The 15,904-nt window shown below is 42.5% G+C and overlaps 1 protein-coding gene across 11 annotated transcripts in view; it reads left to right on the top strand.

Annotated features, from left to right (window-relative positions):
* PLEKHM3 (pleckstrin homology domain containing M3) overlaps positions 1–15,904 on the top strand; it is a 193,118-nt gene that overhangs the window by 75,125 nt on the left and 102,089 nt on the right. For all 11 annotated transcript variants that reach the window (XM_081242662.1, XM_081242661.1, XM_081242659.1 and 8 more), the window contains one exon: positions 10,920–11,113. In XM_081242662.1, the coding sequence (XP_081098788.1) occupies positions 10,920–11,113 (194 nt within the window). The remainder of the gene's footprint in view (positions 1–10,919; positions 11,114–15,904) is intronic.

Below are 15,904 nucleotides of genomic sequence, written 5' to 3'. Positions count from 1 at the left end.
TTCACTTCATAATAGCGATTTGGGTATTTACATGTTGTCATGTGGATTCTAAAGATAATGAGATAAGAATTTGAGGCAGACCTGATTAAGTAGTCTCATAAAAGCTACAACTTCATGCTCTTTTCCCACTCTATACTTTCTTTTTTTTTTTTAATTAATTTATTTTTGGCTGCATTGGGTCTTCATTGCTACGTGTGGCTTTCTCTAGTTGCGGCGAGCGGGGGCTACTCTTCGTTGCAGGTGCGCAGGCTTCTCACTGCAGTGGCTTCTCTTATTGCAGAGCATGGGCTGTAGGTGCACGGGTTTCAGTAGTTGTGGCACATGGGCTCAGTAGTTGTGGCTTGTGGGCTCTAGAGCGCAGGCTCGGTAGTTGTGGCGCACAGACTTAGTTGCTCCGTGGCATGTGGGATCTTCCCAGACCAGGGATTGAACCCATGTCCCCTGCATTGGCAGGCAGATTCTTAGCCACTGCACCACCAGGGAAGCCGTTGTGTTATTTCCCTCCCTTCTATGGTTTTAACTACCAGGGCTCATATGCTGATGATTCCTACATTTATCTCCAGCTCTGGTTTTGCTACTGAAAGTGAGATCTGTGGATTTAATGGATTTAACTGCCTGATAGCATTTATCTCAACTGTAGTTTTCAACCTAGTAGTCCTCAAGACGCGTGAACCAGTTAGCTCCATTGCACAGCATTTCCACCCTTGCATAAACGAGGTAATAGACTTTGGCAAGTCAAAGAATCTAACCCCCAGTGGAGTTGTGCTCTAGGCTTAGTATTTTTTTCCGGTCCTGGGTCCTACCACCCAATAGAGAATTCTGTTATCTCATCGGACTAGAAGCTTTCCTGATCCTTCTGCCAGATTATCATCACGTCTGCCTTGAACGAACCTTCCATGCAAGGCGCTTCGTACAAAAACAGGCTGTATGATGGTTTTTATACCTCCTTGCTGATAGATGTGTCTTAGACTTCCCTTTCATTGTAACTGTAAATCACTCGGGAGCAAGGTAGGCACGGAAGGAACCTGTAGCTGTCACCTACCTGTAATCTTTGAAGTCTAAAATGAACACGACAGTTGTGAGTGGCCAGTTGTCTTGGATCCTTTTCTACATCCCTGGGCAGCTCTGTCTCCTGTTCTACCCAATAATCATCCACATCTTCACTGTCTTCAAGATGCCTCATCCCAGGCCTTCTCAGCATATGACCTTGCCTCCTACTTCAAGGAGAAAATTGAAGCTACGAGATTTGAATACGAATACCTACAACTCTGTCTACATTTGTACCTATCCTTACTGCTTCCGGTCCTGTGTTGGGAAGAAGAAGAGCCTTTTCTCTTATTTAGAGATCGTCCTTCCACATGTGCTCCAGATGTTTTTACCCAACAAATCCCTGCTGTTTGTTCCAGAGCTGAGAAAGGCATGTCCTCCTTGGTGGAAGCTCTGATGCTCCCCACCTTCCCCATTTGTGCTTTGCTGGTTCTCCCTGTGCCACCATCACGCATGCGTGGGTTTCTAGAATTGCACTTATTGCAGGGGTTAACAGCAGGAGCTTGTTGTTCACCAGGCCTTTGTTCAAATCCTCCCTCCACCTCTAATTAGGTGCTTGATTGGTTGGGGCAAATGACTTGAACTTCCGTGAGTCTCCATTTCGTAATCTGTAAAATGAACCCAGACTACCTGGGTTCAAATTTTAGCTTTGTCATTTACTAGCTGTCTAGTCTGGGCAAGTTGTTTAGTCTCTCTTTGTTTCAGTCTCCTCATCTGTACAATGAGGACAATAATAACTCATAAGGTTACCCATGGTTAGATGGGCTCATGAATGCGAACAAAGTACCTCGCGCACATAATGTGTGCAAATAAGCATTTGTTCTTACTACACTTCATGTATTTACCTAAAAGAGTTGTGTGAATTGGGATAATATAAGAAAAGCACTCTTGGACTGACTGTGCTAAGTACTTCAAGAATGGAATGAAGTGATTATTTTCATGATCCTCACATTTATATACCAGCCGGCTGCTTATCTGTCTTCTCACTAAAGGTGAGCTTCCTGGGTGCTGGGGACCTGCCTTAGCACAGTTTCTGGTGCGTAGCAGGTAAGCAGAGCTGTATAGTGAAGCCGGTCCTGTGGGTGCCTCAAACTCAGTACGCCCCAAACTGGCTTCCTCACCCTCACCAGCGGTCTCCCACCCCTCCCTCACTGCACGTGGCTCTACCAGTCCCACCGCCAGTGCTGGGAGACACCCTGGACTCTTCCCTCTGCCACACCGGCCCTGCCTAATCAGTTCGCAGAGATCCATAGCTGACTTGGAACTCCGAGGCCCTGCACCCCACTGCACACGCAGCGCCACCACACAATCCCAACCCTCAGCATCACTCACGGGAAAGAATGTAGTCGCCTCCCAGCCGTGCTTCCTGCCTTCAGGTCTTGCCCAACAGTATTTCAGAAAAGTCCCATTTGCCCCAACATTATTCCCAAGAAGTCCCATTCTCACCTTGGGTAAATGTTATACCCTCTCTTAGTCTCTGTTTCTTCACATTTAGAATGGAGATAATAGCAGCGATAGTGCCTACTTCACAAGGTCGCTGTTTGCTTAAATGAATAATTCACAGAAAGCACCTAGTGCAGTGTCTAGCATGTAATAAGTGCTCAATTAATGCCAGCTTTTACTCTGACTGATCGTAAGATAAATCCAAATCTCTTAACCTGACAAAAGACTGTTTGTGATCTCTAGTCCTAGTCTTTCTAGCCCTTTTATCCACTCCCTCCCCGCGCCCATGAGTCTCTTCAGGACGATCGCACTCCTTCCCATTGCCCAGTCCCGCCAGGCTATTTCACACCTCGTCTTCCTCTTGCCCTCATTCAAATCCTAAACCCAGCTTAAACCTCATTTCCTTTCCTGATTTTTTCCTTCCCCTCAGCCAGACAGTTATCATTCTCTCCTCTGCGTCTTGTACTTGACACTCTGAATATAGGCTATAAATATATTTGCCATGTGTGTATTAGATAAAAACTTAGAGGGAAAGAACACTAGCTGAGTTTGAACAGTTTAGATTAATCTATTTGGAGCAGGACTTTGACAGCTGAGAGGTGTATAGAAAGCAAGTGAGTGAGGCAGCCCCAGCCCTGGGATCGTTGAGGGCTTAGGCCGGTGGCACCTGCCCACCGAATATGTGCCCATCAGTGGAGCTAAAGCAGAAAAGGTGGCACTGAATGAGGAAAGTGAAAAACTCAGGAATGGTTTATGAAGCCATGAAATGGAGGAGATTCAGTTCTGTTTGTAGTGATGGCTGAAGGCCACTCAAACCATCAATCTAGCCATCACTGCTGCTTGTAGTCTTTCTATAAAGCAGATATTTTGGGGGTGGTGGTCATTCAAGTGACAAGGTTTGATTTTGAGAGGATAGGTAAGTAAAAGGGATATTACGTACCCTCACTTCATCCATGAGGAAAATGTCCTTTGTCAGACCATTCCCTCCCTGGATCTCAGTGGAGCAGGGAAGATTTTAAAGCAAGAACAGAGCTGGTCAATTTTATCTGGATCATCTCTCACTGGCATTAAGTAACTATATTCCATTTAGTCCAGTGTCTGTCTGTCTTTGCTCAGATGCCAGGATTTAACTTAATGTTCCTAATTGTGAGGATCAATTCAGACCTATCAGTTTCCAAGACCAGACATCGTTCTGTTAGATCTGCCTGCTCTCCTTAATTGCAAGTACGTGACTGGCTTGAATATCCATTTAAAGAGTGAAAAAATGGTTTTGCGGAGCAGAATGAAATCTGTCACCTTAAGCGTTTCCTTGTCTGCCCTCCAGAGTAATAATAATCCTAATTACTTTTAAAGCAGGATTTCGTCTGTTTTCCAGTGTACATCCTGCGGATTGAATTGAGCCCCAGGATTACCTAGCAGCTAAACCCTAACCTCCAATTTTATAGCCATTTTCTAATGAAATTCTCTTTGAAGATAACTTTCCCTCTACCACCACCACCCCAATTCAAAAATACCAAGCATGACAAAGAGGCGGTAAGGAACTCAAACTTAGCCTGAACTCTTCCTAAATTGTGCTTTTAAAAAATATTTTTGTATCCTAGCCTGAATATTCACATTCCATTTAGCTAGGGGTTTTCCATGTTACATAAGCCATTTCCTATCTCTTCATCTTGAGAGGCATTCAAGGAAAGCTCTATTGCCCTTGCAGAGCTGGAGAGTAGCTCGCTGATGGGAAAAAACCACTTGTTCAGAGTCATTTGGAGATTCTGAGAACAAATTGTAATTAAAGTTAAGATTTCCTGATTCCTTCTCCGTTAGCCCACAGTGCCTGTTTTAATAAGACCGAGAAGTATTATGGTTGGAATTGATCTTATTAAAACTTTTGCCATGATTTTTCATAATAGATGATGGGAAAAAATAGTGGAAGGAAACATTATACCAAAGCAAACAGTGGTTATTTTACTGTGGTAAGAGTATGGGTGATTTTTTTTTTCTCTCTCCTAATGTTTATTCTCCAAACTTTCAGTAATGTGATTACATTATTTTTATTATTTTATAAATTTTAACTGTCACGTAGCTCCATGACAGTTTCCTACTTCAGAAAATATGTACTAGAAATTAACCTTTTTTTGATGCCTCAGAATTATAATTATAAATATGAGTGTTCTACCTCGTGATCAATAACTTCAATGTGGTTTAATATGGTATATGGGAGGCTATTTTTTCTGTAAGGAAATTGCCTTGTACTGCTATACTTTTATTCTTCTTTTTTTGAATATAATATACTTTCACATTTCGAGGTTCAAAAATACAAAGGACATATACACATAGATAATCTCCCTCCCTCCTCTTCCTCTCACCCACAGGCAACCAAATTACTCCTTCCAGAAATATTTTACATGCGTGTGTTTTACACAGAAATGTCAATTGGCAATACAGTATAACATGCTGCCCTTAGAAAATATTCCATTCAGATCATAAAACTCTTCCTTGGGCTTTTTTAAACAGCCATTCCATATATATTTTTTAAAATTAATTTAATTTAATTTAATTTATTTATTTTTGGCTGCTTTGGGTCTTCGTTGCTGCGCACAGGCTTTTCTCCGGTTGCAGCGAGCGGGGGCCACTCCTCGCTGCGGTGGCGGGCCTCCCACTGTGGTGGTGTCTCCTGTTGCGGAGCACGGGCTCTAGGCTCGTGGGCTTCAGCAGTTGTGCAGTACGCGGGCTTAGTTGCTCCACGGCATGTGGGATCTTCCCGGACCAGGGCTTGAACCCGTGTCCCCTGCATCAGCAGGCAGACTCTCAACCACTGCGCCACCAGGGAAGCCCCCAGCCATTCCATATTGCATCATGAATTTAACACCCACACCCACACCCCAGTTTATCCAACTTGTCCTTGTTTTGATGGACATTAAGGTTTTTCTAGTCTTTCTATTATAGACAGTGATTCAGTGAATAACTTTATACATCATTTTGAATGTAAGTTTTTCATTTACGAGTGAGACTATCTGTAGGTAACTTCCTAGATGTAGGTATGTACACCTGTGAGTTTGATGGATGTTGCCAAATTGCTTTCTGTCGAGGTTGTATTCTACACTTTTACCATATCTCTTCTTGCAGGTGCCTTTCTTCCCTTAGTACCAGGATGTCAGCTGTCACCTCTCTTGTCACTGTGCTGCCTCTAGCTGTCCTTCCCCTTTTCTACTTTATTAATTCTAAATATGTTGTGAACTTAGAAACAAATAATCAAACTGTTAGAAGTGTGTGGGTCAGAGTCAGGGCCAGAGCATTGTAAAGTACTCATTCATCTGTTCAGCAGGTGTTTATTGAACACTTACTGTGCTCACCGGGGACATAGCCTCTGTGTCGTGAAGTTCTCGTGAGGGAGAAAGACAGTAAACAAATATACAAATAAGTGACTTCTAGATAAATGAAGTGTCATTAGACTTTAGTTTTTGTTTTAAAGACCCACACACCAGTGCACTGCCTCCTTAAATTACGGGTTCATCTCCACTGGTAGCCCACTTGTTTTCTATTTGACTGGGGCGGAGGGAAGGACAGAACACGGACAGGGATCTCCTCTTTTAAAGAGTGACGAACAGATAGTTTTTGGTAGAGTTATTGAAAAAATAAAAGGAACTGTGAACGTAAACAATGCTAAAAAGCACGGAGCAGTGTACCTCGAATCTCGACATCTGAGTTTTGGCTTGAGTTCTGCCACGAGATGACCACAGATAAGTCATTTAAGTTCTCTGCACTCAGTTTTCTCTTCTATTAAGTATAGGTAATGGTAGCGAAAAATGTCCCTTCCTCCGGTTGGCGAGTGGGACCTAGGCTGACTTTCATCTCCTACTGCCCCCTCCATACGGCCTGCATGACATTAACCAGCTGCCCTGTCTGTAGTCAGATTGGTTGGGAAGTGGCTGGGTTAAGCAGGTTTTCTCTAGTACTCCATGTCCCAGGGCTTTAATATGCTAACACGCTGCACTTTGAAACACCAAGAGAAGAATGTAGCATGTGGCCCTCAGAACATCTTTTCTGTGTGACTGGTATTCCTTGCCACACAGGTTGAGAAAAAACTGAACTAGATTATCTGTACCCGTTCTTGTTATTCTGAGATTATGTTCTTTTCTGTTTTATTCGGATACATTTTCCTCCTTTAACAAAAGCTAAAGTCCTCACCACCGCCACATCCTCCTCCTCTGCAAATTGCTGTCTGTGGTCACCACATTGCCTCTGCCCCATTGCTTTATTACCCAGGGCTCTTTTTGTGGGGGAACATAGCAGGACACTGTTCCAGAACGTCTCAGAATTACATAAACCTGAACATTTGAGAATTTTGTTTTTCAGAGGTAGCTGTCACCAGCATAACAAAAGATGTATTATGTTGAAATCTATACCAACGATGCTTAATGTTAATATCAAATGACAACATGCTTATTTATCAATACATATGTGTATCTAGGAGATTTGTCATTACTAGTTTGTGGAAAATTATAACCTGATTGTGCCTTTTCTCCAACTCCTCCTGAGTGTGAGATGGGGAGGAGACCTGTTTCTACCTGGACCTCTTCCTCCTCAACACTCTTGAATCATGTTTACGGCAGGGCTGTGGAGAGAGAACCAGTTCACAAACTGCAACAAAACCACAGTCAGAGACTGAAGTTCTTATAGCTTAAAGTATTCTAAGTTAAAAGACCTATGGAAAGGAACTGTTTTATATTAATAATACTAATATCATTAATAAATATTAAATATTATTTAGTAAAATACTTACAGGCCAATAGGTTGGAAAAGTGAACTGTCAACCCTGTAAAAATTGCTTCTGATGTGAGTGGAGTAGGATCATGAAAAAGAATGCCAACTTAAACCGTTCACTTTTTTAAAGGAAAGAATAGTGGGCTTATCCATCTGCACTTATGAGCTGAGTTTTCATATCAGAAACAGCACTCAGGCTTTTGATGTTCTTCATAATTTGGTAGGCAAAAAGTAGGACAGTAGCTCTTGGCTTTTAGGTAGAATGTTATTTGGTGTTCACATATAACTCATGAAATATTTCTATTAATAAGAAAGAAACTTGCTGTCACATAAACTTTGTCACAGGAATATCATTGGCTTCCTTCCTTAAGTAACTATATTTTTTAAAAAGCTTTTTGATTACAGTTGAGTTTGAAGGTAGAATGCTCATGTCAGTATGGAGGGTGGTTTTGAACTTAGGACACTGTATCCCCACTCATTTCCTATTTTACAAAAATAGCGTTTCATGCCAAATTTTGAGTTCTCTCAAAAATTCCCTCACTGATGTAAGTGGTCGTTTCTCAAAAAATGAGCATGTGCCTTGCTGCCAAAAATGGCTCAACATGGCAGGAATTTATTTGTTCACATACTCAGGCAGCCAAGGTCACAATATGCTCTGTGTTCTTAACACTGGCTAATAACTTTGTGAAACAGTGCCTTAGACCTTATTGAAACTAGCTCTGTTTTTGTTTTTAGTAATTTCAGTGTATGAATGCTGATGTCAGTAGCTGCCATCCCATTTGTCTCACTGCTTTTACTGTCTCTGTAAGACTTTTTTTTTTTCCATTTGGGCTTAAGTACCACCTGAAGAGAGAAGCCTTTTAAGGCCTGGGAGACTGGCCAGTGCCCTTTGTCCTTCTGTTCACCTACTAAAAGGTAGCATTGTTAACCTAATTCAGCGGGGCCCTGGCTCAGTATAAACACTGCTCAATAGAGCCAGAAAGACTAATTGAATTGTACAATACATCACTCTTCAGCAATAGTTTCAAGTGGATTGTACTTCATTTTTCAGAACACCGTCCATTTTTTCCCCTCATTTAAGATTTTTAAAGATAGCAAATATTTAACCACGATAAACAAAATATTTGAACCCAATTCTGTCTTTCCCCGCTGAACTGTGAGCTACATGAGGACAGGGCCCTGCCTGTTGTGGTCTCCACTGAGCGCCAGATGCCTGCTATAGTGTCTGCCATGTATGTACCTGCATCTGTAGTCCTCAAAATGAGGCATTATTTAGCCCTGTCAACTGTTATTTCCAGTCTGGTTCAAGAGTCAAAGGTTTTGGCTAATTCGAGGTGCCTCTTTGTGAGCTGGATTTGCAGAGACTGTGAACGTCACTAACTCTAACTCTTTAACTTTGCAGGATCCCAAAGGATCATACAGCAGAACAGGCACCTCAAAAATAATTGCTTATAAGGGGAAAAAATAACTTTTATTAGGGGAAAAAAAATGATGCTTTTTTTTTTGCATCTCTATAAGAACATAGACTTTTGTATGAGCTTTACAATATAGAAAATAATACTGAATTTCATAAACATGTGTTTTTACTCAACATACAACAGGCATACATTTCGTTATCACATGTACATATTGATAGATTTTGTGGTTGTATCTGCTTGTTGTACTCTCCTCTGTCCCATCCTTACCCACCAAGTGAATTTCTATCTATCTTTCTAGACCTTGAGCCAGTGTCACCTGCTTTGCCAGGCCCCCCCGGGCTCCTAGCTCCCTTCTCCCCAGCACGGTTGATGTCTCCCTCCTTTAAGCTCCCCCTGGACCTCGTCCATATTCCTTTTGTGGCAGATGACAGGCTACGTGCTACATGTATTTTTTGTTCTAATTATTTGTCTATTATATTCAACAGTGAATCTCATGAGGGTAGGGACTGTATCCTGTTTATCTTCATCAATATTCTTCTAGCCTAGAGTGTGGAACAGTGGATTTTCCGTTTTTTTTTGTTTTTTTTTTTTTTTTTTTCCGATACACGGGCCTCTCACTGTTGTGGCCTCTCCCATTGCGGGGCACAGGCTCCAGACACGCAGGCTCAGCGGCCATGGCTCGCGGGCCCAGCCGCTCCGCGGCATGTGGGATCTTCCCTGACCGGGGCACGAACCCGTGTCCCCTGCATCGGCAGGCGGACCCTCAACCACTGTGCCACCAGGGAAGCCCTCCGTTTTTTTAATAAGCAAAGTTGTTTGTTTTGTTTATGTTGAATTCCAGTCTTACTCCCAGTACTAGAGAGGTTTTGGTGGAAACTTTGTGGAGAGGTCCACGTCCTCAGTATCAGTGAGTTGGTATGTAAAGATTCCCCCAAACTACCTACGGGTTATGCATTATTTAAGCTACTCCCTCTGTATCTCAGATGTGTTTCTTCTATTTATTTCTTTGGATGACAATGACATTTTAAAATCAGCTTTCATACTCTTTTTTTTTTTTTTTTTTTTTTTTTTTTCTTTTTGCGGTACGCGGGCCTCTCACTGTTGTGGCCTCTCCCGTTGCGGAGCACAGGCTCCGGATGCGCAGGCTCAGCGGCCATGGCTCACGGGCCCAGCCGCTCCGCGGCATGTGGGATCCTCCCAGACCGGGGCACGAACCCGTATCCCCTGCATCCGCAGGCGGACTCTCAACCACTGCGCCACCAGGGAGGCCCCCAGCTTTCATACTCTTGATGATTACTACCAGAAGTGGATATAGAGTTGGATGGATCTATTGGCCAAAGTCAGCCTAAGCTCAGAGCTGTTCTAATAAGAGCAACTCTTTTCTGCTTACGAAAGTGTGTGTTTGAGCCTATTTTTTATGCACACTGTTCTGCACATAATATCCCTTTTTCCCCTTTTTGGGGAGAGATCCTTTTGAATTTTGTAGTATGTGCGTGGTTTACCTATCTTTTTAAAGTGGCTACTTTATAAAAAGTGTTCTAGACTATATATACATATATGTGCACATAGTTTTAGTTTTTAAAGTCAGCATTGTTGTTAAGAGTATTAATGGTGCTTTGCGACCATCTAGAGGGCTGGGAGAGGGAGGGTGGGAGGGAGACGCAAGAGGGAGGGGATATGGGGATATATGTATGCCTATAGCTGATTCCCTTTGTTATAAAGCAGAAACCAACACACCATTGTAAAGCAATTATACTCCAATAAAGATGTTAAAAAAGTCTTAATGAATTCTTTTTTTTTAATTTTTATTTTGAAATAATTATGGATTCACAGGAAGTTGCATAGATAATATAATACAGAGAGGTCCTGTGTATCTTTTACCTACTTTCCCCACTGGTTATATCTTAAGTACCTATAGTACAATTAAAAAAAAAACAAACAAACAGGAAATTGACATTGGTATACTGGGTCTGTATAGTTCCGTGTCATTTTATCACGTGTAGGTTTGTGCAATCACATGATCAACATACAGAGTTAATGAATTCCTTTCAATGCCCAGGTTACTTTTACCAATTGCGTTTCTGGAAGAGAGAAAGAAAAGCCACACTTTATACTTAGTTACACTATGGGCTTTAAAATTTGGCTGTGTTCAGAAGATGATGTTATTTTGATATTTAAGCTGTGGTTCCTGGTTGGAGGAGGTGTGGAAAGCCAGGTAATTCGCCAGCGCTGATGGAGCAGTTTCTTTTGTAGGTGTCTAAGCAGGCCAAAGAGTTTCTGGAGTACGTGTACGAAGAGCCCCTGATCGACATCCAGCAGGAGAACCCCATGCTGTACGGGCACGCCGAGCCGCTGGCCACCGTGGTGCGCCTGCGGCAGCGGCTGAAATCACTGCGAGCCTATTTGTTCAGCTGCCGGGCAGCAGTGGCCGAGGATCTGCGCCGCAGGTAAGAGTCATAAATGTCAGACGGCGCCGGTTTGTTTTTCTTTTCCCGCCCCGGGAGGGTGGTTAGAGGATCTCCAAGGGCCTTTACAACGTGGAGTGTCTCGAATTCTGTGGCTCTCCCTCCGGGCTCATCTTTGGCTCTTTCCTCCGAGGGCCTCTATCCGGTTGAGCCAAGCACAAGGAAAATAATATCTCAGCGTAACTGAAGGCTTTTAACCCATGGATTCAGTTCCCACAATGGTGAAGACCTCTCTTTACCTGTAGTTTAACTTGAGATAATATTCATGGGAGTGTCTTCATTGATCACTTATGTAGTGTTTTATATTTCCCACAAGTTCAGTTCATATTATCATCAGGAAAAAATAAGCATGTTTGAAATATTTCATAACTTAAAAACATTTTTTCAATGGGAAATTAGTAGGTGGTTGTTCAAATCTTATTTTGCAGACAGAAGCGAACTTGGTAAATGATGCAGGCTGTAGAGCTGGAATTAAAATGCATTAAAAAACAACAACAAGCACAAAACATGAAAAGGCCCAGGATTCTGCCTTTTCTTGCTACCATTGACATAGGCTGCTTATCCATAGCTTGGTTATCTCAGAGTTTATGGAACATGCAAGTCCATGCCAAGCTCAGATCCTCAACATAAAAGTGAAGTTAAAATGTGCCTGCTCTCGTGAAATTCCTTCTTTTACAGTTAGATTTTATTGGCATTTAAATTCTCACCCTTGGCATATATGAACTAGCTTATACTTGAAGTAATTGTTGATGGTGTTCATAAGTCCCTAAACATACCTTTTAATTTTTTTTTAATAGAAATTTAAAGGCATACATTAGTCATGATTTTTGGAGGCAAGCCTATGTGAATAAGAACCTTTGGAAAGTGATATTGTTTGCTATTTGAAATCCAGTTAAGATCCAAAGAAACTGACAAAACCCCAGGCATCTGAAGAGACATTTTGAAAAGAACTAAATGTAGATGGTAAGGGATACATAATATCTAGACAAGCTCTCATAAAATAATAATGAAAAGGCAGCTGCCATAAAGCAAAATACTTCTCAGTGGTAGTCATTCTATTACCTAGTTGTTTTTCAGAAAGCGCTAGAAAGTGGTCAGGATTTACTCTTGTAAAGTCTAGGCAAATCTTAATTTTAAAGATCAGGGCTTTGCCTGAAAGGCAATAAAATTATGTGTCTCAAACTAATTCACCAACTAAACTAGATACAAGATTTTTTAACATTGAAAGTATGTTTGTTCTATTACTTTCACTACCTTTTGGCTTTGCTCAGAGCTGGTTTTTCCTGTGCCTATATTTTTAAATGATATTAAAATCTACACATGGGAATCATGTTAGATACCTTTATGATATAATGTTTTGCTTTGGTTAAATATGTCAGATCTGGGCACACATTTAGAAATTAAATAGCGGATCCTCTCTTCATATGGATGACTAAGAATACCTATGCTGTTCCAGCAGTTTGGTGGTTTACCACCATGTACTGCGCCTTATGGCCAGACCACCAGGAAAGGAATGGAAGTTCTAGAAAAAAAGCATTCCTAGGGCTGTGAGAATGAAAATAGTAGTCTTTTTTTCCTTTTCCTTCATTTCTCTTTCCCGGACTTGCTCATGACTGTTATGTAGTGTAGTGCCTGGCACAAGGTGGGTATTCAGTAACTACTGAATGGATGGATGGAAGGAGGGATGCGTGATAGATGGATGTCTGTTAGAGTGTCACTTTAGACCACTGAGCAGTGGCTAGTAGCCCAGTTTTGAGGAAGGAGTCATCTTCAAATTCTTCCTTTTCTTACTTCCCCGTGTCACTTAGCACAGTGTTTGACCTATCTGAATCTTTCAGAAATTGTTGAATGAATGAACAAATCAACTAAAGAACAAACCAAATCAGCCAAAAAAACATTTCTGTTTCTGGGATAAGTCTCAAATCTTTCCTCTCCTATTCACTTCCAGTGCACTCCCCTGGTTCAGTCTCAGGACTATTACAGCATCCTTCTAACTATCTGTCTCACTTGGGTTTCTTTCCTCTCCAGTTGAACCTTCGCATCAGACAAATTATTAAAGCACAAGTATGGAATTAAAGATCTGCCCCAATCTAATCCAGTATATTGTTCTACACTCTCAAACACTGCACTTCAAATACAAATAATTATTTAACTCTTCCCTCAGTGCATTCTGTTGTGGGAATTAAATGGGTTTTTGCAAGTGAAGGGCTTACAGTAGTGCTTGTACATAGTAAACACTCTATAGATACCATTATTATTAATACTGCTATCTTTTTTTTTTTTTTACTTAATTAATTTTATTTTATTTTTGGCTGCGTTGGGTCTTTGTTGCCGCACACGGGCTCTCTCTAGTTGCAGTGCACGGGCTTCTCATTGCGGCGGCTTCTCTTGTTGCAGAGCACGGGCTCTAGGTGCACGGGCTTCAGCAGTTGCAGCATGTGAGCTCAGTAGATGTGGCACGTGGGCTCTAGAGCGCATGCTCAGTAGTTGTGGCGCACGGGCTTAGTTGCTCCGCGGCATGTGGGATCTTCCTGGACCAGGGCTCGAACCCGTGTCCCCTGCATTGGCAGGCGGATTCTTAACCACTGCGCCACCTGGGAAGTCCTAGTACTGCTTTCTTATCCTAGGCTGTTCTTGTCTCTAGCTTTTAAAATCGTGGTTAAAAGATTCCCCTTAAAAGCTACCCCTGAGTCTCTGTCTACTGGAATCAGGCTCCTTCTGCTACTCACTGTATCAGGAGAGGGGTGAGCAAGAGGAAGTGGGTTGGAGGGCCAGCCGGGCCCAGGGCCTGCAGTTCCTGGGTACGTGGGATGCACTTATCTGAGCGTTTGTTGCATAAAAATAGGTGGAGCAGGGCTTCCCTGGTGGCGCAGTGGTTGAGAGTTCACCTGCCGATGCAGGGACACGCGTTTGTGCCCCGGTCCAGGAAGATCCCACCTGCCGCGGAGCGGCTGGGCCGGTGAGCCATGGCCGCTGAGCCCGCGTGTCCAGAGCCTGTGCTCCCCCATGGGAGAGGCCACAACAGTGAGAGGCCCGCGTACCGCAAAAAAAAAGAAAAAAATAGGAGGAGCAGGAGTCTCCCTAAGGCTCCCTAAGGGCAAAGAATGAGACAGTGATTCCTACAGAGCCCTAGAGGAGGTGATTGATTTTTTTTTTTAATGTTATTTTAGTTTCTCTATACTTATATACTGTTAACATAATGTTTGGGGTTAGGTTACCATGCTCTCCAACCTGGCACAGAGAAAAGTATACCAGTAGCAAGCAGTACTCATAACTTTGGGGGGAGGTGGCGAGTTAGAGGGAGGCTAGAAATCATTTTGATTTATTTTGAAATATGACTGTTTAGTGAAATATGTCTAACAGATTTTTCTGGGATGTCCATACTTCTTACAGCTGGGCCATGCTTACTAATTCTGCCTTCTTCAGTGTCTATAAAAATAACCATAGCTACAAAGGGGAACCATTGTCCACCTCCCTTGCTAAAATTCCTGTCACCAGAAGCCATCTCTTGCCTATCAATCATCTTTCACTTTTATATGGAATCTGACTTTTTAAAAAGAAAATTAGCCAACAGTACTTTTAACGATGATCAGCGTGTTCCAAAACAATACTTAAGGTTCCCTTTGTTTCACCTGCGGGCACCATATCTAGAGTGGGGTGGTTTAAACAGTGAGAAGCACCTGCTGGGCACAACTAACCATACGTATCCTCGATAGAAGTTAAAAGAGGGAGGAGTTGATGAGCAACAGGGGAACAAAAATAGAGCAAGAGAATCCAGTTCTTATCTAGTCGTAAGAGGCATTCTCTCCCTGCCTGGTTTTTACCTCCATATAAAAGTTGTCATTAATCTCCAGCAAGTAGGCCCAACATGCTGAAGACCTGTCAGTGCCATATAAACAGGATAAAGCAAACTGTTAATATTGCTGTCATGAGGAAACTGGAAACAGACTGATTAATCGTATTGGCGCTCAACCGCCAGGGAGACAACTTCGGTCGTCGCCTTATTAGGGAAGTCACAGTTGGCTTTTAGGCCTATCATTACGATGACCGAACGGTATTTATCCTCACTGTTTTTGTTATTGTTGTTAAATGAACGCCTTGTTCTTGAACCCATACTGCAAATCTTGACTGGCAGGGGTGATTAGTTTAGAAAAAGTCAGTATCTTCCATGAAATCTAAAATGTTTATAGTGCCGACCGTTCACCGTTTCTGAGGACTCCCAGATGGCGAGCGACCCTGCTGGATTGATTCAAGGCCTATTTAACTTTTCAGGAGAAAAATTATTTACAGTGTCCACATGTAAAGGTGCATGAAGTACTCTGTGGAAGGTCTTTGCACTGTCAGGACACATCCGGAGCAGCTGCCATTAAGGATGTCTTCAGGAGGGACCCTAAGAAAAGCTGGGAACACAGGAATAGTGGGATTCATGTGTAAGTCAAAGTCACAAAAGGGCACCTTGGGGCCAGGTTTGGCCCTCAGACATGTTTTGTTTGGCCTTTCAGGGATGGCCCCCACCAGGTTTTAAAGTTGCAAAACAGTAGCTAACATTTAAATAATTAGGAGTTTTCATGCTCACACAAAATAAAACTCTCTGGTTTCTCTTAAGAAATCAGAAGCTCTGATTACACAAAAGCTTCCCTCATTCCTGGATGCAGCAATCAGCTTTACATACTGGACTCTGCACTTTCCCATGGTCTCTACCCCTCCTATCTTCTCCCCAGACCCACTGGCCTTGGGTACATAATACGTTGCTGCCCTGCGTGTCTTAGCCTC

The sequence above is a fragment of the Mesoplodon bidens genome (assembly GCF_964165515.1).
Source record: "Mesoplodon bidens genome assembly, chromosome: 8".
In the NCBI taxonomy this organism is placed as follows: Eukaryota; Metazoa; Chordata; class Mammalia; order Artiodactyla; family Ziphiidae; genus Mesoplodon; species Mesoplodon bidens.
This window is presented reverse-complemented; position numbering and strand designations above follow the sequence as displayed.